Source organism: Alosa sapidissima, chromosome 17 (assembly GCF_018492685.1).
Source record: "Alosa sapidissima isolate fAloSap1 chromosome 17, fAloSap1.pri, whole genome shotgun sequence".
Taxonomy (NCBI): Eukaryota; Metazoa; Chordata; class Actinopteri; order Clupeiformes; family Clupeidae; genus Alosa; species Alosa sapidissima.
In genome coordinates this window covers 10215691-10229149 of record NC_055973.1, presented here as the reverse complement: position 1 = coordinate 10229149, position 13459 = coordinate 10215691, and the positions used below count along the sequence as shown (strand labels likewise).

Below are 13459 nucleotides of genomic sequence, written 5' to 3'. Positions count from 1 at the left end.
TTTTGTTATTTATAATATAATTGCCATGGAGCAGTGCCAGTGCTCAATCGGTTGAGTCATGCAAACGCTTATTAGTCGAGGAGCAGCTAGTTTTTGTCCACTCAGACCCTTCAACTATTATTTGACCCCAATCATGCAGAGCATGTTGACCTCTGACCTTTATCCTCCCTCCACTAAGTTCCTCACTCAGGCGCAGACGGGCGTCCACCACACGTTTCAGGTCTCGCTGAAGACGCCGGCCAAAGTCACGGAACATGGTGGAACCTCCTGAGAGAACAATGTTCTGCACACACAGAATGCATATACATATGACCAGAGTATATCAGCACATTCTACTGACCTACATATAATATGGAAGGAAATATGCTGGATTGCAGAGAAATATGAAGAGCAACCATTAACCCTACATTAAACTTTAATCTTCAGTTTAGAGTTTAGACTGTTCATGCACTTCACCCAAGCATTTAGTCACATTATTTATTTACTTCTTCAGTTGACCTAACTGCTATTAATACGTCATACAACCTAATGGATACCACACTTATGAATAGGGGAACACATATGGGTTTGATTGGGATGCTCCTGAAGAATAGAACAAAGCTATATCCTGATGCAATCCGGACAAATTCAGACGTGTAACCTTGACATGATCAAAAGGACTTCAAAGGAGAGTTCACTTTTAGGCTACATTTTTTATGTACATCTATATTCCACTGAATTGATTCTCTTGTAGCTTTTGATTCTGATTAAATTAGAAGACATCAAATATTTTATAACCAAACAAACTGATGGTACTCTGGTACCTTGAATTTTACTTCTGTGTTTTGGAGACAGATATTTGATTGATCCTGGGGGGTGGGTGGGGGGTGTATATGGAGTTTGCCTATATATTACTGCATGAGATGTGAGATGTATGACTGAAAATATCTGTTTTACTATCAGCTGGTTCTTCTCTACATGACACAAGTTTCCTTTTGCAGAAATCATGAAAGTATATACGTAAAGGTTCAGAGAGATGAGATGAAATTGGCAGCTGTAGAACACAAAAGAGCAGAGGTACTACGCAGAGGCACAGAAGACCGGACCGTATCTTCCACCAAGCCTAAGTTTTACAAATAACTCAACAAAGACCTGCTCTCGAATAACAGCCTGATGAAATGAAAAACAACTTGTGTCACAGCCTCAAAAGTGAATCAATCCTTCAAAAGTCAACGACTAATAATAAATCCATGTCTTTTAGTTGACATTTCCTGCACCTGTACTTCAGCAAGGAAAGGTTCATGTCCATGACGGAAAGGTTCATATCCATGATGCGTTGGTTGGAGAAACTTCAGCCTCCACTGCATCTGAATATGCTGATATCTGCTCTGTAGAGAAAACATTCTGCTGACCACTCGAGTAATTACAGAATTGGAGAACGGAGGGGCCCTTTCGGTGACCTGAGAGAGGCATCGATCGCTCTGTGATAACAAGGGATCTCGTGCATATCCCTGTGTCATCAAAGCGCAGTCAGCGGGTCAATCCCTAGTTAACGAACTTGGTGAGAGATAAATCCTCTTGTTTAGACTGGGCTGAGGTGAGACACTGTCTGGGGAGGGATATTTTCAAGAAAAAACTAGAATTACCACATTGCCATGGTATTCTGGATGACATTCATTCTTATGGCGATTCGTATGGGTATGTAAATAATATATATGTTTGTAATGCATATAAAATAGAGTTCAAAGGAATCTAGCCAGTTGACCTGTTAGTTCAAGTGAACGTTCATACCAAATTTGAAAAACGTCCTTCAAGGCATTCTTGAGATATCGTGTTTGTGTGAAACGTACATACATGTGGTCAGAGTGACCTTCAACTTTGGCCTTTGTTTAAAATCAAATCACTTCATCTTAAGAGTCCAAGGAAAGCGATACTAAATTTGAAGTCCATGTCTCAAGGCATTCTTGAGATATAGCGTTCACAAGAATGGGACTTTCATGGTCAATGTGACCTGGACATTTGACCCTTGATCCCTTTGATCCCTGACTTCAGATATCTAATCAGTTCAATATTTCCAATCCATCCAGTCCAACAGAACATCCTTACCAAATGTGAAGCACGTGCCTTGGCACAAGCGAGATAAAGGTGGACAGACGGATACACGGTAGGCCGTACGGACAACCCAAAAACATAATGCCACGGCTGCCGTTGGCACGAAGGCATAAAAAGAAAGAATGTCAGAATTCAGAGATGCAATGTTATTCCTCCACATCTCTCTCTCTGTTCATCCATCCATCCATCCATCCAGGTAGCTATTCGTTTATTATGGGTGTCAGCAGGAAAGATTAGAGGGAGGCTGGAGCATGCAGGTGGAACATTTCTCTACAGATGAGAGGTGTTCATTTCACACAGAGGAGACTGGCGGTGGTTGGGCACTGAGAACACAGAAATGTATGTATGTATGTATGTATGTATGTATGTATGTATGTATGTATGTATGTATCCTGAAGTTAGAGTAAAGGAAATATTTATACCAAACTAGAAAGCTTTCTCACTAGTGCATTTATCTGTAAGGAATGAAGCGATATACCTATGAGAGTTTTTGTTTTTTGAAGTCAGTTAACAACGGGAGGTTTAAAGTGGATTTCTCTTCCAGAGCAGTAAACTTTACAAGCATTCACAGGGCACAGGCACAGATAGCGAGAGAAATTGGGTAGCTGAGAATGCTGAGATATACCAGAGGCTGGGGACCTGTGACGACAGCTGAACGGTCTACAGATACTGCCACAGCATGCTGACAGGGGAACAATATTGACCACAGAGGGTGGCCATGCAAAAGATTCAGATACTTATGGCCACAACAATGGTTTCTGGTGCCTTAGTACCAGCAACAAAACAAATGAGCTTTCCTTAGCCTGCTTTGTCCGAGATCTAATTGTGTTCCTGAGAGCAGGCGGGAGGAAAGAAAGAAAAGGAAAGAAATTGAAATGCAAATTGTAGGGTCTCATTTTCATATAGTGAACGACAGAAATGTAGCCACTAAATTTGCGGTCAGTGAAATCAGTTTTCTCTTTCTGTCAGACTTGCAGCAGCAGAGGGAGTGCCAGCGAGGTCATGTGATTATCTCAACAATGTGCTCTTCTTGCAAAACAATTAATGAGTGACTCGGTTTTGTACATACACATCAAAGTCAACAACTGATTGTTTAAAGAGCTATAATAAAAAACGTCTTTTTTAGCCAGCAGTAAATTAACACGCCATTTTCCAGTCAAAATATCATAACTCTAAATGATAAATCTTTAGATGTACAATAAAGTTTTACCATGATAGCACTCCATGCCTTTGGGCAAGGTAACCTAGCGTTTGGAACTCCCCCAATGCTTGTGATTAATATGTTGAAGGTATGCATCAATATAGTCTTTGCTCAAACATAGTTTGTATTCTTCGAAAGTGTTCACTGCTTTGCATGCTTTTTGACCATTGGTCCAGGGTCAAATGCACAGCATAAATCTGAATATTGGTGAGAGAGTGAGATTGCCTCTGCATGATAATTGGAACTGTGCAAATCAAATGTATAAACGATGGGAAATCCATCTCGCAGTTGAGCCTCATGTCTTCAGTGGCAAATAAATGATGTCTGCTATTCACAAATCTGCTATTCCACAGTTTTACTTTGAATGATCAAAGTTTCAGAGAAGTCTCAAATTTCAGCACTTCAGAAGCTCTTCTTGACTCCTTCAACACAAAGAACTATAGGCAACTTTTTATATTACTTTCATGACTGGTGCAAAAGTTCAGATTTCTCTCTGATTTCACAAGGTCAACGGCACACGCGAGCAGCAGATAAAGAGGTGTTGCATGATTCATTGGCATTATATGAGTGGCTTTTATTCACACGCTGCACTGAGCTGCTAAGCGCCGGGTGCGGCTCAGCTGAGTCCAAAACTCATGGCTCAACAATGACCCCTGGTGGAGATTATATGTCACAACAGAGCACATAGGCACTGTTGCAGCTCAAGCAACACACACCACCAAAGGCCCTTCACTCTTTTCACTGCTACCATTTTTTTAAAAATCATTTTCACTTGAAGTACACCAACTCAAATGGATCAGTATGAAACTCACAGCCTCTGCACTCACGTATCAACACATAGTCATCCTACAGCACCTTCTATTGAAACAGAGATGAGCAAATTGAATGATAGAATGACATGAGTGGGAGGACATGGACATGGTATTCATGCCCACAGTGAATAAAACCCATTCATTGACAGAGGCATTTAGGTCTTGAACTGAATCCTCATGCTCAACAATTTTGAGGGCCCTATGTTTCCAAAGTACTTATTAACTGCAGAGAGAGAGTATATTTACTTTTTTGTAAGAAAGTATATTTACTTTTTTGATCCCGTGAGGGAAATTTGGTCTCTGCATTTAACCCAATCAGTGAATTAGTGAAACACAAACAGCACACAGTGAACACACAGTGAGGTGAAGCACACACTAATCCCGGCGCAGTGAGCTGCCTGCTACAATGGCGGCGCTCGGGGAGCAGTGAGGGGTTAGGTGCCTTGCTCAAGGGCACTTCAGCCGCGGCCCACTGGTCGGGGCTCGAACCGGCAACCCTCCGGTTACAAGTCCAGAGTGCTAACCAGTGGCCCACGGCTGCCCCAGTTAATCTGAGAGCTGGGGGAGAGGGGGCTTTACCTTGTACAGGGGTCTCCGCACATCAATGGGGCAGTTCTGAATCACCTCATCCACCACGTCTGAAATGGGCTGCATGAAATCTGGGTTAGCAAACTGAGGGAACAGAAAACAAAATCATAACAAAAAATTAGGATGAGTTAGGATGTGATACTTATCTTTAATAGAATAATTACAACTCCTCTCCTCTGAAACCCTCCCTCTCTATGTTCCAGCTTCTCTCCTCCTGGCCCAACAGCAAGCCAGCCTTATACATATGCACACACACACACACACACACACGCACACACACACACACACACACACACACACACACACACACACACACACACACACACACACACACACACACATCCTCACATACTCACTACCCCTCACCCCCCATCCATCCCAACACCACCTCATTCCTCCCTTCTTTTCATTCCGGTCATCAATTTCATCCCTGATAATCATATCTGTAATCATCCTGGACGCAAATCATCCTTAGCCTTTCTGTTATTAATGTTATGTTGTGTTATGTTTGTGGAAGCCAAGTCAATGTGATGTCTTGTTAAGTTACAGTATGTGTTTATGTAATGTACATCTGTTTGTCGTATGTAGTATAATATAAATATAATAGCACTTTCGGATGTCATTTTGTGTAGAGTGCTTTCTTCACTAATGTCTGACAAAGTAAATACTGCAATTATACCTTTGGTTACTCATATACCGTGTTACCTCTGGGTGAAAGAAGATTTCCGGTCCGAGGAAACGCTCATATCCGACATCTATGTGGAACTCGCTTTTGCTGATAGCATTGATTCCCTTGTACTTCTTGATCCACTTCCCGGGGTCTGTGTCGTACTTGGTGAATTCCTTCACAATGTCTGGACAGATGTAGCAGAACCTTTCCTAAGGGCATCAAATGGATCATCCATCAACTGAACAAAAACCCTGAAGCTGACAGCTGTCAGCAGACTGCTCATGGCACTGTCAAAGTCATGGCAAGCAAGGTATCACACAAGTGTAGGCTTAGTTGAGGAGTGCAAGGCCTTGAGCAAGTTAACAGCTGTTTCTTTCTCTGGGTCACTTTCTCAAGCCAGATGAAAAGTCTGCATTTTGTGTGTGTGAGTTCTGTACACTTTCAAAAAGAAATACATGCCTAATTTCAGACATACTGAGGAGAGGTCTTTCCTTTCTTTGTGCAATAGGTAGGGGATTCCCCACAGTGGCTGATCAAAACCCAAGCCTAATTCACACCACACATATGACGTGAGATTCAACAACAATGCACAATTGGTTGTGGCAGTCACAAAAATGCCACTTGTTGTACCCGGGATCCATAAAGGCCCTCCTTCATGGTACAACATGTAGCCACAGAGGCCAACCAAGCCTATCTAAAACTACACAGCACAAAAGATAAAACAATACACAACTGGCTGATGTCAGTCACAAACTCGCTGCATGTTGCACCCGGGATCTGTAAAAGGCGTAAAGTAAAGACAATATTTTCTACTTTAGTGTTACTTCCATGTATCACCTTCAAATGGAGAGCATCAACTAATCAAGACTTTTATAGAGAGAGAAGGGGTAGGCTTCATGGAGGAGAACAGTCTTACACATCATTGTAAGTACAGTATGACAGTGCATTTTTTACAGCTGATTATGTCAATGGTTAATCTGATTCCACCAGACAGGGCTCCAGACTAACTTTTTGCACTGGTTGCACTGGTGCGCCTAACTTTTTTTCTTAGGTGCACCAGCACAAAAGTTAGGTGCACCCAAATTTTCAACCACATCACATTTAACACCGCAGCAGGTTCACTTTTCTTCCTTAGTTACTGTCCTATATAGGTTGTCCTATGACTTATGATTTACAATTCTACAAGAAAAGTAACTTAATGAAGTGTTGGTGCTTTAAGTGCTTCACTGAGCATAAATTTAAACTTAAAACATCTCAAGATGAATTAAATAAAAATAACAGTGAGTAAATTAACAGTGCACGTCTTTTAAGGGCTTCAAACTGCACATCTCATGGCTCAATGTCTTACAGTACGTACTATCCTTCATGATCTCTATAGGCCTTGGCTAAACCAGCTCGCCATGCTAGCATCTTCCATAGAAGATGTATTTGAGCACAATTTAAATAGATGTTCCAAGTAGCCTGGGGGATTTTTATGTGATTTTGCAATGATGATTGCAATAATCATTTGACAGCCCCACAATGCAATTTACTTTTTAATTTTAGTATTTTTACATTTTCAATAAGAACATCACTATGGTTAATGCAGTAACGAAATGGTAGGCCTATTATTACAGGCTATTGCAATGACTTACCATGCTCGATCTAAATGTGTCCATTCAATTCACCGTACACAATGACCACAGTTATACATGCAGGGAATATTCGGGCTTTAAATGTAGCCGGATAAAATACCGGATTAAATTGATTGATGCCATCAGAATGAGTTTACACAACTCGCGCGCAAAACGAATATTGCTGTTGAAAACCGGGTTACTCCCTGCATGTAACTGCGGTCAATGACGCACTCCTTTTCGGCGATATCTGTATCTCTGTCGTTCGGGAAGGCCTTGTATGCATTGTTCACAATTTTAAGACGTCTTTTCATCTGCAATGACTCCTATAAATTTGGCGCAAGTGGCATTCCTGTACTGTCGGGTTTACATTCAAACTATTTTTCTTGTGAATAATTATTTCGGACTGAACTTGGTGAAGGGAAGTTTCACTAGGCCTATTGTAGGCAACGATAAACTTGATCATCATCTCGGGCTCATCTGATCGGTTTGCTGCTGCCAGCCGCCGAAAGGCAGTGGGGAGAGGGGACATTTATCTCGGCCTATGTGACCACACTGTAATGCAACTACATCCACTCTGTTTATCTGACGGGTCTCTGACCTCTCTCTCTCTCTCTCTCTCTGCAGCACACGCATTTTCAAATTCACACACAGGCACTGGGCCACGGCCAATCAGAGGGGAGGTCCCGCCCTTCACTATCTGTGATTTGTTTAAACCACGATATTGGCCAAATATGTGTCTGTTATTGAACCAAAGGTAGAGTTTCAATACTGACACTTTTTCTTCTCTCGAATAGCTGGTCACACAGGTGCGACCTCCGATTTTTTTTAGTCGCACTTTTGAAAAATTAGGTCGCATATGCGACCAAATTGGTCGCACTCTGGAGCCCTGCCAGATGCTTCGCATTTGCTCGGCATATCCATCTGGGAACTTTCCATTGGAGAACTTTTTTTTTACCTATGTTGGTAATAGACAGGCCAAATCAACCAATCAGATCAACGAAGCGTATGACATACTAACAGAGCGTCAACGAAAATACAACCACAAGCCCGCCTCAACACCAACGGTGATTGGCTCCAAATTTTTCGCCATTGCAAGAAGCCAGACTGATCTGCGAGTGGAAAAATGGAGCTTGCGAGATCAGGATGGTCTCACAAGGCTAGTCAATAGTGGGATGAAACCCACACCTCAAGTGTTTTTGGCTAATTATTGGTCATTGTCTAAAGGTAAACAAGCGAGAAGTCTGACAAACACTGCTGAAATACTGCATATAGCAGGACCTGGGACTAGTAATGTCATTTGAATGTCTCTATACATCAAAACATGAATGAAAGTGTTGAGTAACTCCAATATGACTACCCACTTCATCAACATAATATGTCTTGAGAATGTACGATTTTAAAATACACTACTAGACTAGAGAAACATCTTGAGAGAAGTTAGAATGGGAATATTACCAGCATCTTCCTTCCTGCTGACAAATCTGCATATACATGGATTTCTTTTTTTTTTTTTAAGTATATTTTTTTGGGGCTTTTTATGCCTCTAATGATAGGACAGTGGAGAATGACAGGAAGCGAATGGGAGAGAGAGCAGGGGTGGGATCCGGAAAGGACCACGGGGCGGGAACCGAACCCGGGCCGCCGGCGCATGGTGCAGGCGCCCCAGCCAGCCGCACCACAGCTGGGGCCATACATGGATTTCTATGCAATGTCACAAAAACATGCGTGCACAACTAAGAGGCAGAAAGCACCATAGAACAGAATAGAGCAGTGCTCTCCATGAAAAGAATAAAATGAGTTTTTGTGCTGAAAACTGCCCCAATTCGAAATCACAAAGGTTAGAGAATGTTCAATATGTTCAATATCCCTAACGGAATGCATGTCTTAGCCAAAAATGACAAAATACGATGTTATAATAATAATGCAAATGAACGAAAAACTCTGAAATATAGTCTGAAATGAGATGTTATTATCATTGAGACAACAGGGGTATACAAAAAATTCCGATTGTAGCTTACAGCAGCCGACTATTTAGGTTAAGTTTATAACGTTGTGGACGGCCACCAAGCGTCTTCTGCCCCATGGCTGCGCGCGCATCTAGTTTTGTTGGTAAACGGGAAACCCGTGTATTAGTTACAAAGTTAAATGGCATTGGCCACACTACACTTCACACAATACCAAAGGTCTTCACTTCACACATGTTTACTTGTGCCTGTTGGGCTTTCAAGACAGAGAAAGAGAGCCAGCAAGGAGCATGCAGCGGTCAGACTTGTGATGTGTAGGTATGTGTAGTGAGCTTATCAGTGGACTGTAATTCACATATCAGATTCCTCCCTGTAAGGCTGCATTATTGAAATACACTGCTGTAATCTTTACACCGACACTCTCTGATAAAATCACTATTAAAAGGATTGTAAGATAGACAGCTACACAGCTTATTATCTGTGAGGGTGAGAGTGAGAGAGAAAGAGAGAGAGAGAAATGAGAGACAGAGACAAGAGAGAAGAGAGAAGAGGGAAAGACTTTGTGCGCCTGTTTCTGTGTCTGCGTGTGCATGTGTGTGCATATGAGATATCAGAGTCTCAGAGATAGTGAGGAAGCTTTTAGAAGAAGAAAACAGAATGGCACAAATGAAGAGTGACAAAGAAAAAGGAATAGAGAAGCCACGTGAGAGCCATACACAGTGTGTGTGTGTGTGTGGGGGGGGGGGGGGGCAGGAAGGGAGGGGAGTGGAAGGGAAAAGAACACTTGTGCTGAACACTGAAAACGATAAACATAAAAAGAGAAAAATAAAAGAAAATTGCACAGTGTACTTTCTCAAAAGTTGCGCCAAAGGAAGACTGTGGAGTCTTATCCAACTAAGTGTCTGACTCACGATACAACACATATAAAAAAAAAAAAAAAAAAAAAAAAAACACTGCCAAGAGTAAAAATCACAATTCACTTAGTCTACTGAGAGGGAATAGGGAAGGTCACAAGGTAGCAGGGGAGGGAGAGGCCTACCTTGAGAGAGGGAGAGTAAGTGAGATGGATGAAGACAAGAAAGAAAGAGCAAAGAGAGAGACAGAGACGAAGAGAGAGAGAGTGAGAGTGTGTGTGTGTGTGTGAGTGAAAGAGAGAGGGAGAGGGAGAGGAAGGGTCAGAGAGGATAGGAGAGGGAGGCCTACCTTCACAGCTTTAGCGGTCTCCAGTGACTGCTCAGGGGGGATGCCCACCTCTCTCTCCCGCAGCAGTTGCTGGATGAAGTATGTGATGTCCCTGCCTGCGATGGGGATGTGCTTTATGCAGCTGCCAATTACATAGCCCTCTGCCTGCAGGTGAACAAGCACACATGTATGCACAAGTGCGCGCACACACACAAGCCACCCACACAAACACACACACACACACGCACCAAAACAAATGCAATCCTCTCACAAAAGCACACCATATGAAAAGGGAACACAACACACAGTGCACGCACACACACACACACACACACACACACACACACACACACACACACACACACACACACACACACACACTCACACTCACACTCACACACACACACACACAGAGAGAGAGATGCATAGGTTAAATAAACCTGCACACCATCTGTATATTTGTGCTGCATCAGTGCCCATGTTCTATGTTAATTGCATATATTATAAATAAATAACAGCACCGTTAGCAGCTCTCAAGCACACTGCAATGCTCTCTGAATTCTTTAGTGTAACAATCTGTCTACAGGGACAGCACGCACTAGCACAACCTCTACAGGAGGCTCACATTTACACATCTACTGCCAAAATACAGGAAGACCACGAATACGCTCAAACTCACTACCCACAACAGTTCTCAGTTTCTCAACTAACAGTACAGGACGAACACTAGACATTCGCTCATTATTAAAAGGGGGGGGGGGGGGGGGGGGGGGCATCAATAACCATTAAGCTACAGTACTGGTGCCCCGGGCTCCATTGAACTATCACTATACTTACACTGCCAGTCGGTCCACTGAACTCTGGTAGACATGAGAGCACAGGATAACAGGGTGTGATGCGCTCAGTTCTGTATCATTTCTTCCTCTCACTTCACCTTAATGTGACTGTTCTTTCTAAGAGAAGTGTTTCCATGAACAGACTGGGTGTCTTCACTCTCTTTGTACAGATTAGTTATAAGTTAAGTAACAGAAATAAACATTTGTTTCTGAAACAAGCACCATTTTTGCTGCCATGAAACACAATATTATCTTTTTCAGCAGCGGTGCTCTCATGAGAATATTACAGTTTGCATGTGATTTTTTTCCCTAAAGGGCTACAAAAACACATTTAATTTTCACATCCTTCAATTAATATTCCACTTCACCTTTTGTGTATATTACTCACCGATAACAATAGCAGTTTCTTTCAGCACCTCCCTTCTATAAAAACTTGTGCTTTGTGATAAAATGGACCAATAATATGACTGCTTTGGTACTCTTAATTGACATTTATATAACTGCAGACAGTATGCTGTAAGTAGAACATCACAGATTCCACCATTAGTCGACTAATAGTAAACCCCCTTTTGTAGCACGAGCGACTTCCTCATAGGGATTTGCATTGAGATGCAAATGCAAAGCATATAGTCACAGTTCTTTGCATGTTTGTGAAAAATGAAGATGTGTGGTAGTCACATTTTTCACCAAAACGCCAGCGACACATCCTTTCTACACTCACACACACCTCCCGACACGCACAGACACTCCCATTGACACGCAAGCGCACTCGCACACACACATAGACCCAGACACCTGAGCATCTCCTACACACCTTATTCAAACTTTTGCCTTTTAGTGGGGCTATCTAGTGATGTTACGGTTGATACCGAGGCTCCGAAGCGTGTCGAGAACGTCAAGCCATTCCCAGGAAAGCCCCGTATCGAGGCTTGAGTTGTATTGGTAATTTGACGTCAGGCGTGACGTTCGAGGCCTCGTTTGGCTCCACTGCTTCGAGTTGTGGTTTACTTTAGGCAGGACGCTTCGACTAAGATGCCCCATACTCGAATACGTAGCCTACTCGCGGGTAGTTGTCATTCGTTGGTTGGTTGTAGGCCTATATTTCACTAACCTGACAATAGCCAGATGAATTTCGCTCCGCCTAGCTCCACTCATCCATCTGGAACCGATCCATTGAAGTGTTGCTTCAGAAGGCTGGGCCTAATCAAAAAATGCTTGCATATGATTGAATAAGCCACTTGTCCGTCATCTACTGACGTGCTACTTCAACCACTCACATCGAAGCCAACCCGTGACGCTGATAACAGTCTCACAGTCGCTTCTACGCTATGTCACATCTATGAAACTCCCGCCCTGCGTCCTGATTGGCTGAACCATAAAGTCGGTTGCAGAAATCACTCTCAATGGAAGAGGTCCCAGATGGATGTGAGTGAAGCTAGGCGGAGCTAAGCGGAACGACATTCATCTGGCTATTGTCAGGTTAATATTTCACTGCTCTCTGTTTATTTAAAATACTACCCAGTTACCAAAGCACTTTCACTGCCCTCTGTTCTTCAAACATACTCAGTTACAAAAGCACTTTGCTCTCTTCTGTGTCATTTTACCCAACGTCAGCCTACAATTTAATATAGATTTTTTCTCTGGAAGAAGGCTGATTGTAGGATAGGACACTGGGTAAGACGTTGGACTAGAAATCGCGCGTCCTGGGTTCAATCCTTCCTCGAGATTATTATATTCTCGCGGATCACCTTCTACTTCATTTGTTACAAAAAGAGAAAATATTTCACTACAATGAAGTCACTCTTTGGGACACTGGGCAAGGCGTTAGGTTAGGGATCTTGCAACTTGGGTTCGATCCTTGTCTCGATTTTTTATGAACTTTCAGAGATTGCCTATAGCTACTACTTTAATTGTTAGGCTACAAAGAGAGGAAATATTTCAACATGGGAATCGGTTGTATTCCCCAATGCCTGTACTTATGAATGTATCAAACATTTGCAGACCAAATGGCGCTTTTTGTATTGCTCTTGTGTGTGGAATTTTTAAGTGTGCTTGCAAAGCAGCACACTTATTGTTCTTCTTAAGTTTTATTTTTCCCGTCTCCCTAATTTTTTGTCAGCTCTAGCGCCTAGGCCCTTTGAGACAGAGACACCGTTCCAACTTTAAAACGTCCGGTCAGTAACGGTGTAAGTTGCTCACGAAGATGACGTCAGGTGGGCGTGTCGTTCGTCCGCCATATTGGATTGAACAGAAAGCGAAACTACATTTTCACAGGTCACAAATTTGGTCCGAACGCCGCGAAACTTGACGTACATTATCCTTGGAGCAAGCCTCACAAAAGTTACCAGAAGGATTTTTGATTTTCGAAAGCGTTTGCCCGTCACAGCCAAACGAAATCGGCGGCGAAGCTCCGAAACAGGAAGTCGTCCATATCTCAGGAACACTGTCACATATCGATACCAAATTTTCTATATGACCTGGGGACTCCAATGTGAAGGT

The 13459-nt window shown here is 42.6% G+C and overlaps 1 protein-coding gene across 1 annotated transcript in view; it reads right to left on the bottom strand.

Moving 5' to 3' along the window:
- actr3b (actin related protein 3B) overlaps positions 1-13459 on the bottom strand; it is a 29543-nt gene that overhangs the window by 2548 nt on the left and 13536 nt on the right. The window contains exons 8-11 of the mRNA XM_042067517.1: positions 10146-10289; positions 5398-5571; positions 4684-4776; positions 158-283 (exon numbers count right to left, since the gene is read on the bottom strand). Coding sequence (XP_041923451.1) covers positions 158-283; positions 4684-4776; positions 5398-5571; positions 10146-10289 — 537 coding nt within the window. The remainder of the gene's footprint in view (positions 1-157; positions 284-4683; positions 4777-5397; positions 5572-10145; positions 10290-13459) is intronic.